We start from the raw sequence: 10,840 nt of genomic DNA on the forward strand, positions 1-10,840 counted from the left end.
GGCTGAAATCTAACCTTTTTTGTATTAAAAGGCTAGGGTTTAGGGAATTTAAGACAGCCTTAACTTTAAAAAACCAACCAACCTCAACAAGACAGCTAAGTGAAAGTAAACTCCATAAACCTTGGAAGATCAAAATCGACTGTCAAGATCAACTCTGCTTAAATTTAAACACGTGGGCTAATGCTATCAATTACTTCCCTCAAAAATCGTGATATAATATATAATATTTTGATTATTTAAAATTGAAAGGAATATTATAAATAATCGAATTGAATTTATTGATTTAGTTCGGTTTAAGTATTTTTGAAGCTTAAAAAATCATTATTTTAAATATTTTACTAATTTAGAAATAAAAAAATTATTTGAATAATGTATAAAAATATTAACTCATATATAAAAAATAAATTAAATTGGTTTAGATAATTGTAAATAAAAAAACCAATAAACTAAATATAATTAACAAAACAAGACTGAATCCAGGTCAAATTGATTTCAATTTTGTTTAAAGTACGCCGTCGTGTGTCTTTGCTAACGTACGCCTTCCTCTCGGGGTTACTTTTTTACAAAATTGCAGGTTTTTGGAGCATCGTGTCGGGGTGTGTCTGATTCCGATTCAAGAATTATTATAATAATATTATTATTGTGATTTCTTATTTGTCAAAATTTTTAATTCTTGAGATATTTTATTATATTTACCTTAATAAGAGTGGGAGGATTCAGGGAGTCTAAAGATTCTATTCTTTTACTATATAAATAGAGTTTTTTTTTTCTTTTATCAATCCATTTTTCATATACTGTTGCAGAAAAACAAAAAGCCTTGTTTGTTAAACAGAGAATCAAAAGTGAGAGAGACGAAGTTTGGTTAGTCCCACAGCACAAATTTCTCAAACAAAGTTATAATGGGTATCCATTTTTTGCTTCTATCTCCTTTGGGTTTTTCTCTTCTTTTTTTCAGAGCGTTGGTTTTGTTTTTGTTAATACTGAAAATTTTTAAAGTTTTTAGATCCAGAGTCTTATGCTATGAAATTTGCTTTATCCTCTAGTAAGTTTTTTTTTTAAAGAAGTTTTTCTGTGGATTTGATTTGGTAGGTTTATTTTCTCTACTTGTATGTTTTTACACCAATTGACAAACACATAGAGAACTACATTTCCGGAGGGGGTTTCGGCTATGTTTAATGACTTTTCCAAGTCTTGAATGGCCTTTTCTTTGGTATGGTATAAGTCAATATTCTGTTTCTTCTTTTGGAGTCTTCTTAATTGCTCTACTTTTTTTTTTCTCTGCTTAAAAGTTTCAAGTTTTTAAGTCTCATCTCTCCTCTTTTTACTTCAAATATATGTGTTTCCAAGAGTCCTTGTTTAGGTCTTACCACCCAATGTTCTGCATAGGCTTTGGTTTTGCTCTTATTTCGAACTTCTATCCTTAGTTTCTGTCATTGACTGAATCTTTGTTTCTTTTTTCTAGAGATGAATATGAGCTTTTCTCGTGACATGGATGATGAATATGAGAAATTCATTAGAAGAATGAATCCACCCAGGTAACCACAAGCTCTTCTTTATGCTACTTTCATTACAATTATTGAGATGGAATAAAAAAAACTACAGTATTACTCACTTACCTTTCTTGTCAGAGTTGTGATTGATAATGAATCCTGCAAAAATGCAACTGTGATAAGGGTATGTATGACCCTCTTGATTTTTATTTCAATTTTTTTTTGTATCTTCTGGTTCTTATTAGATTTTCTAATGCAGGTTGATAGTGCAAACAGACATGGAATCCTTCTTGAAGTTGTACAAATCCTTACTGATATTAATCTTATTATTACTAAAGCTTACATATCTTCTGATGGCAATTGGTTCATGGATGGTAAGATACCCTGTCCCCTTTTTAATTATAAAGTTGTCTACCAAGTACAAATTTGATTCTCAGTTTTTTTTTAAAACCAGTTTTTAATGTTACTGATCAAGACGGAAACAAGATCCTAGATGAAGGGATTCTAGATTATATAAGGAAGGTAAGCAGTACAAGTTTTAATTGATTTGCCTTTTTTACCTCTTAATTTTCTTGGTTTTTTGTACATTCATATGTTATTTTGGTTGGGTCTTCAGTCTCTAGGACCAGAATCTTGTTTCATGCCTTCAATAAGATCAGTTGGGATGAAGCAATCAATGGATCACACTGCGATCGAGTTAACAGGAAGTGACAGACCAGGATTGCTGTCTGAAGTGAGTGCTGTCCTAAGGCATCTTAAATGCAATGTAGTAAATGCTGAAGTTTGGACACATAACACTCGTGCTGCCGCTGTGGTGCAAGTGACTGATGAGGAAACAGAAACTGCAATTTCTGACCCGGAAAGGCTATCCAGGATAAAGTCACTTCTTTACAGTGTACTGAAGGGAAGCAACAAATCAAGTTTAGCCAAAACCGTTGTCTCTCATTCAGTCACACATACCGAGAGAAGGCTTCACCAGATGATGTTTGCTGATAGGGATTATGAACGAACGGGGGGCGATGTCTTGGACGACAGACAAAGGCCAAATGTTGATGTTGTTAATTGGCATGATAAGGACTATTCAGTGGTTACCATTGGGTGTAAAGATAGGCCGAAACTTCTCTTCGATACTGTTTGCACCTTGACAGATATGGACTATGTAGTATTTCACGCAAATATTGATACTTTGGGGCCAGATTCTTATCAGGTAATGCCATTCTTTTTTTTTTTTCCTCTCTTTCACATAGCAGTTTCTCATATGAGTTCTGGGACTAAAACTATATTCTGTTCGTAGGAATATTACATTCGACATTTAGACGGATCCCCAGTGAAATCTGATGCAGAGAGACAAAGGGTAACTCAATGTCTTGAAGCAGCAATCGAGAGAAGAGTATCTGAGGTGAGTAAATTAATCTTTTCATGACATCAAAGTATCACCTTTTTCTTCATATGTTTTATGCAGTATTTATTTCTATAAAATAACATACAATTTGTTAGGAATCATTTTCCATGTGTTTGTACTATCCTAGGGCTTGTGAATAAATTAATCTTATAGTGTGGAATTTGTTTGCAGTTAATGGTCCCTCTTTCAAATTTAACTATCTTAAGCTATTTAAATAATTTGGTACAGATATTGACACAAATTGTTTATAAAACATAAATCCATACATATTGTAATATAATAATAAGTAGTCATAATCAAAACATTATAGCAGTCCAGTCTAGCAGACCCTCCAGTCAAAGATCTCTAGCTGCTCCATTGTTGACTCTTTTGTCAAATTATGTTATCTCATTATCTAGCTAGCTGTCTCCATCTATATACTCCTACTCTTCATTTTTCTTGAATTGCTCATGTCAAATGATGTGCCTGATTCATATCCGATATGTAAATTAGAGGACTCCTTTCATTAAAATTTGCATTGCTCATAAACTTGCCTCTAATCCAGGGTTTGAAGCTAGAGCTTTGCACAACAGACAGAGTGGGATTGCTGTCTGATGTAACTCGGATCTTCCGAGAGAACAGCCTGACAGTCACCCGAGCAGAAGTGACAACAAAAGCAGGCAAAGCTGTGAACACGTTCTATGTTCGTGACGCATCAGGCTATCCTGTAGATGTTAAGACCATAGATTCTATCAGACAAGTTCTTGGCCAGACCATTCTAAAAGTTAAAGGTAACCCTGACGACAGTAAACCAGTTTCTCAGGAATCTCCAACCAGGTTCCTTTTCGGTGGTCTCTTCAAATCAAAATCTTTTGTCAACTTCAGCTTGGTTAGGTCTTATTCTTAGGAATCTATATATATATAGGTCCTTTGACGTGTAAATGAAAACCCACTTTGCTTTAGATGATGGATACCAGTTTAGATGTTGTGGAGTCTAAGAAATCATTTCTCAGTTCTGGTATTGGAAATTAAACCATAGAAATAGGAATGGAAGGACGTGTAAATATGGGAGCTCACCCTCTTTTTTTATTTTTTTATTTACTGTGTATTCAATCTATAGTTGGATCCACAAATGCTAAAAAATGAAACAATGACTTTCTGTACAAAACCCAAGTCTCTCAATTTTCATTGCTTTGATTATCTTTATTTTTATCTATATTAATGACTGATGCTGCCGTTGTTTTGACTGTAATTTTGGACTATTGTACATAGATTTGACCTATTATGTATATCTATAACAGCAACTGGAAATTGAAAAAAAAAAAAAGAGAGTAAAAGCAGGATTTCGAAATTAGTGAAGATCAGCCATTTAAATTAAATATATAGACAAACTGAAATAAATGTCAAGCATGAAAATGTTTAAATTAGAATAGTTAGAAGAGAAAATGAGGAGATGGGATCATTTAAAGTGGAGGGTGAGTACTTAGGGTTTGACTGATGATCCCACCCACCACCAAATCAGCCATTAGACACGCAAATAAGGATGGCGGCTTTGGTGTTTGTTTTATATTCATTTCTAAAGTTTTCCATTTCCAACTTCTACCAAGTTTTCTATGTTAATCTTTTTGACGTTGTTTTCACTCCAAGAATGCAATTTTTTTTAAAGAAAGATTTTTTATATGTTTTTTGGGAGATAGAATGCTAATTATTAACGTTCATCATTCTCATTTAAATAACTACATTATGTAACTCTTACTGTATGGGTGAGAAAAAATAGATTAGGTTTATAATATATATTTTTAAGACCATGGTATTTTTTACAAGTTATTTTTTTGCCAACTTTTTTTAAGTGGATGATTTTTTTATAATTATCTTTTTTTTATATATGCTATTACTAAAATAAAATTGGATGCGGTTAATTTTTAAATTATTTAAGAAAATAGACTCTTTTTATGTGGATGAATTAAAACGTGTTATGTATGATACGCTTTTTGAAAAACGCAATTTTAAACATGTTTTCTACTAACAAAGCATTTGACCTAGTATATTGGTTATATATGGAATTTGATTAGTGTGAGAATTTTATGTTTTTATTTTTAATTCATGTTATTTTAAATATTTTTTTATATTTTCACTTTTTAATTAATAATTTTTTATTTATATAGATAAAATAATAATTATATAATTATCTAATGAAAAAACATTTTTAATATATATACTATCATGTTAAATATATTTTAATTTTTTTAAAATCAACTATTTATTTTGATATATTTTTCCTTGTATAATTCTTTTACTTTTAGTTATTTTTTAATTAATAGCTTTTTTATTTATATAGAAAAAATAATAAATATGTAACTATATTATGAAAATATATTTTTTCAATATAGCATTATATGTTAAACGTATTTTATTTTTTTAAAACATCAACTATTTATGTTGATATGTTTTTTCTTTTATAACTTAAAATTAATATTGAATATTAATTATGTACATAATTATTTTTTGAGAATTTCATTTTATATAAAAAAGTCGGGGCTTGATTGGATTTTGATTCAAAAGAAAAAAAAAAGTAGTATGGAGCTAAATCAACTCAAAAACACCTTTTAAAAGATTACATTGTACAATTAAAACATTTATTGTTTTATTTGATGTATAGTCAATCACTTTTTTACCCATTATTAATATCCTCAACATATTAAAATTTGTTGTTAATTCTTAGGAAATGTAAGAATTGATACATAAAATAAATTTTTATTTGATTGGTAATCATATAAAACGTAAAATATTTACACTAGAATAAGAGATAACAAATTATTTGTAGCATATTCAATTAAACGAGTGATTGATAATCATATTTGATTACTATAGGAATACCATTTAATTGACTCGTGTCTATTTGAATAACCTCAGTTAATTCTATCTTTCTTTGATAAAATATATCAAAATATATAAGAAAAAATATATCAAAATAAATAGTTCAGGTTTTAAAAAAATAAAATATACCATTAAGTGATTAGCTGCAATGATAAGACACATTTAACATAGCGATACATATATTAAAATATATATTTTCATCATATAATTCCATATTTTTTTATTTATATAAATAAAAAATTAGTAATTGAAAACACGAAATAAAAGTAAAAAAAAATACAAGAAAAATATATCAACATAATTAGTTGATTTTTAAAAGATAAAATATATTTAACATAATGCTATATATATATAAAATATATATTTTCATCATATAATTACATATTTACTTTTTTGTCTATGCAAATAAAATATTATTAATTAAAAAACATAAATTAAAAAGTATATAAAAAAATCTTTATAACAACGTAAATTAAAAATAAAAACATAAAATACTTGAGAGAGGATTTGAACTTGAATCACATTAATAAAATATGACTTGGCTTTGTTAGCAAAAACGTATTTTGTAAAAAATATGCCTTGCAAAATGCAATTTTGCCTCATTAACACAAAAATAATATATTTCCTTGAATAATTTAATCTGATCTAAAATCTAATTTTTTTTTTACATTGAGTTGATGTGACAAAACATAACACTAAATTTAGTCAAACATTTTATAGAAAGAATGTAGAATTAAAAAAAAATATTAATGATTTTTCTTTAAAAAAAAAACTAGTTTATTTGAATGGAAATAAGATATGATGGTGATATGGAATGAAGGAAACCCCGCCTATTCTTATGGTTGAAACATTTTGTTAGTTAGTAGCTGTGCATTTGATGTATTTATGGTGAATTAATTATAGATGGCAGCCATGTTGGAATTAGAGCAGTTGTTATTGGAGTCTCCAAACTTGACTCAATTTTCAAACTCATTCATTTCATGCTCCTTCTATGGTCCACTCATATCATCCTTTTTTACCATTTGTGTTTAGCTTTCGCCTAATATTTCCAAATTATATTTTATGACTTGTATAAATGGAGGAGAAAATGATAATAGCATAATTTAAATCGATTGAATGAAAGCGTAATTAATATTTTTGTAATTATTAAAATTTTTAATTTTATAAACATGTTTGTATTATAACTTTATATAATTTTGAATTCTAAATAATATTAAATATTGTAAGAATTATCATAACACTTAGAAAAAAATATTCTCTAAACAAGTTACTATACTTAATATCAAATCATTATATATAATATGTAGGTAAAAGAAAGTATTCAACAATACAATTACTAATAAATTTAGGATTTTTTTTTTATTTCGCAAATAATATTAAAAATGACATGTATCTTTTTTTTAAAAATAATTTTTATATCATTATAAAATACTTGTCAATCTCCTAATTCTGAAGTATGAAAATTTTCCTAATAATATACCATAAACTTAACAAAAGAAAATTTTAACATCTTTATACAATTTTACTTGATGACTCTTAACATTTCAGAATTTTTTTCTCTTTTTAACTTTTTTCTTAGATAGAGATAAGTTTGTATATCTAAATGATGGGCAAGGAATCTGCCACGTGGTGCATGGAAGAGCCGCCTTAAGAAAGAGGTCAAGGTGCATAAATAAATATGAAACCCACCAACAATATGGCTGTCTTTCCAGCCAGGTTTGCACATGAAAAGAAAAAGGCGGCATATGATTTGCCTTTTCATATATATTTATATATGTGTATTAAATTTAAGACTTTATTTTAGGAGTTCAACTTCATCATGGCTTGCACTGTTAGATGCAATCTTGCCAAAAAAAAAAAAAAGGCATAATACTAGTGCTAATGAATTCGATTTTCCTCGGAAGTTTTTAAATTAAATTTTAGTTGGATTGAATGAAAATTGGATTTGAAATTATTTAAATTCTAAAAAATACACAAATTTAGTATACAAATTATTGGAATTAATATATATGATTAAAATTTAAAATATTACGGTTCAAGGTTAATTATCTAGTTTTCTTTGGCGTGGGAATTTCTATCTCCACTGCTAAGTCTTTGTTTCTCCTTTATCAAGTAAGGATGAAATTAGAAATTCTTATTAGGGAACTAAAATTAATTTTTAATTTTTAATAATTTATATATTTATAATTTTTAAAAAATTAAATTAAATTTTTTATAATTTTTAAGAGAGTTAAAGTGTAATTTACTTTTACTAATTTAAAATTTTAAAATTTCTAAAAGACCTAAATAGATAATTTTCCATTTTAAGGGGACCAAGTTACTTTCAGCTCGTAGATAAGCCAATAAGCCAGTGTTCTCAAGAAATATTAGGGTTGGTCTAGATTTTGAGGTTGTTTTTCTAGTATTCAATTGTAGAAATGTCAATTTTAGTATGCTCTTTTATGTTTTGTTTAGTTTGGTTTGCCTTTGAGTCTTAAGTGGTAAATTGAGATCAATCATGGCACATTAGGTTTAGATTTCCTTACATCTCCCACTTGGTTTATTTCTTTCAATTCTTGCTTCTTTTGATTGCTTTAGGTTTTGCTAATTCAATATTATTAGGATATTATGATTTGATCGGTCCTTCTAACAAGGTTATAAATGGGATATACTTTTAATGACTTGTCATACCTATTTGGAAGTAAAGCTTTAAGATTTAGGTTTTGCAAATGGGGTGGGATTTAATCATAGAACTAGAGTGGGATGAAAAGATTTGAGGGTTCAAAGCTTGTATCTATTGGGATGATAATCACAATTGAAAGGTGGTGATAACTGTTCTTAGAAGGATTTGGTTGGAAACAGAAATTGTTTCCATCCCAAAACTGGGCAATAACATGTATGGATCTTACTACTAGACAGAGGCCATGAGCAATAATGGGACATCGCTTGTGCATTAAAAGACGAGAAGGGAATTAAACCATAATTGAGATATGTTTTGATAAAATGTCCTTTTCTATTCAAGTACATAAGCTACACCTAGATGCATAGAGTAGTTAAGAGTGTTAGGAGGTTATAGGAGTTGAAGATACATCTTTGGATAGAGGGGGATTGGTGATGATTTTTGAGGGTATGAGTAAATGTTGATGTGAATAAGTCACTGCTTAACAGGTTTTAGGTACCAAGAATGTGACATAAAGTATGGGTGATTGGTTGAGTTTTGCTTCCCTCATGGTAGATTAGGGCATATGAAAAAGGATTGTAAATTTAACATATGTGAGGTAAAGATGTTTAGACCCTGGATGAAAGCTAGGATTTTTTTGAAACATACAATAAGGAGTGGAATGTAAAGAAAATGAAGGGTAAAAATGTTACAAAAAAAGAAGGATTAGAGAAGATAGGTATGAGTGGGAAGGAGTATGACAAGAGGAAGAGAGAAGGGCTAATGAAGGTAGAACAGGGTAGAGTTAGGGTGTACGAATAGGTCGGGTTGAGTAGCAGGGGAACCAACAAGGCCAAGAGTAGATTGAATTTGAAGAGATGATTTGTAAATAATTTCATAATGATTTAATGATAAATTTGGTCATTAATATTTGTATGTTTTTTAAAATAATTTTAATTGTATTTTTGAATTTTTTTACCATCAATTTTTATTTTTAATTTACTTTTTTAAGAGATTTCGTTAATAAATTCAATATTTCAAATTTTCATTTTCCTTCAAAAGGTTTCAATATTTCATACTTTTATTTATTGAAAATTTTTTGTGCTGAGTTAAAATTTTTTAGATAATTACGTTTATTTTCTTTAAATTAAGAGTTATATTTTAATTTAATATATTATTTATTTTATTACTTTTTACATTTAATTATCTTATTAAATTATCTAAGTAATAAATTACATATGAAATTCTACATTATCCCTGCTAATTTTATTAAAGATACTTTAGATAAACCTGTTAAAAAATAAATTGAAAAAAAATCGAAGATTAATGAAAAAAATACTCAAAAATACAATTTAGAACCATTTTATAAAATATACAAAATTTAGTGATAAAATTTATCATTAAGCCATGAAATATATTTTTAGTTCACGCAATTCGTATATTTCTTATTTTATTTAAATTTTTTGAAAGTCTGATAGTCTTTATTCACTCTTCGACTCCCTAGGAAATCGAAACCCACTTCCCAATTACCAATTATTTCGATTTTCCTTTCCCACAACACCTCCAAACAAAAAAATCAAAGCCTAATGAGCCATCCCAAATTCCCGAAGTATGCCACAACCATCCTCCTGCCATTCCATCCTTCCTTTTAGACCGTCATTTGTATTCTTCAAACCCTTTGAGAGTTTCTGAGGCAGTGTTTAAAAAGGTTCACCGGTCGAGGCATACTATCTAAGCGACTCTCCTAGTGGGTTACCCGAAGACGACGATCGACGGCAGCAAATAGTGAGATTCAAGATGAGAGAAAAGCTTAAGTCTAAAGAGAAGAAAGAGATGTAGTCGGCAGCAAAACATAACCAAGGCTAAAAAGAAAAGAAGCAGAAATGATAACTTTTTTTTTGTGTGTGTTTATGTGTTTAAGTTAGGCAGGTGACTACTGACTAGTGTCATGGACTTGGAGTTTTCCCACACATCCGTGCGGCCTTAGGCAATTTCTTGGCTTAAAAACGCCTAAGTCAGCCTAACTTCACCAATAATGGATTCAACCGTAAAAACGCCTAAGTCAGCTCAACTCGCAACAATAAAGGATTCAACAGAATTCCCTTAAAGTTTCCACGAAGAACAGCGGAAGAACGAATTAAGAATGATCTTTGAAAGATGAACAAAAGCAATAACGCTTGAGAGAAAAGTTTGAGTAAATGCTCTCAATTCTTATTCACAAAGAATAATGAAACAATTACAGGAGTGAGTACAAATGAGGGGGAGGCTCTCTATTTATAGTTGAGCTCCCCCAAAACCGATGGCTACAATTAAAAGCTGTATTCAATTAGGACTCTAACTTTACAGAATTAGAAGTTGTGTACAATTAGAACTTCTAAGACTACTTAGTCCTATCTTCATTATCAGGCCCATCAGGCTTCAATGTGACAGGCCTGTCCAACAACTCTTTGAATC

The 10,840-nt window shown here is 29.2% G+C and overlaps 1 protein-coding gene across 3 annotated transcripts; it reads left to right on the forward strand.

Annotated features, from left to right (window-relative positions):
- Window positions 1-538: 538 nt before the first annotated feature.
- Window positions 539-4,077, forward strand: LOC107934730 (ACT domain-containing protein ACR4). 3 transcript variants are annotated; one of them, XM_016867229.2, is made up of 8 exons: window positions 539-903; window positions 1,463-1,535; window positions 1,629-1,674; window positions 1,750-1,864; window positions 1,945-2,012; window positions 2,107-2,697; window positions 2,785-2,889; window positions 3,437-4,077. In XM_016867229.2, exons 1-8 carry the CDS (start codon window positions 900-902, stop codon window positions 3,776-3,778), a joined length of 1,344 nt encoding a protein of 447 aa, XP_016722718.1. In that variant the 5' UTR covers window positions 539-899; the 3' UTR covers window positions 3,779-4,077. The 3 variants fall into 3 exon arrangements, with proteins under 3 accessions (XP_016722718.1, XP_040939065.1, XP_016722720.1); XM_041083131.1 differs by lacking the exon at window positions 539-903 and adding an exon at window positions 1,090-1,210; XM_016867231.2 differs by lacking the exon at window positions 539-903 and adding an exon at window positions 1,329-1,360.
- The last annotated feature ends 6,763 nt before the right edge of the window (window positions 4,078-10,840 follow it).

The sequence above is a fragment of the Gossypium hirsutum genome, chromosome A12, assembly GCF_007990345.1.
Source record: "Gossypium hirsutum isolate 1008001.06 chromosome A12, Gossypium_hirsutum_v2.1, whole genome shotgun sequence".
In the NCBI taxonomy this organism is placed as follows: Eukaryota; Viridiplantae; Streptophyta; class Magnoliopsida; order Malvales; family Malvaceae; genus Gossypium; species Gossypium hirsutum.

Bases quoted from the DNA above. Each gene is read 5' to 3' on its own strand.
- LOC107934730 (XM_016867229.2), top strand. The intron at 1,536-1,628 runs GTAACCACAAGC...CTTTCTTGTCAG, and splicing joins AGAAGAATGAATCCACCCAG to AGTTGTGATTGATAATGAAT. The intron at 1,675-1,749 runs GTATGTATGACC...TTTCTAATGCAG, and splicing joins AAAATGCAACTGTGATAAGG to GTTGATAGTGCAAACAGACA.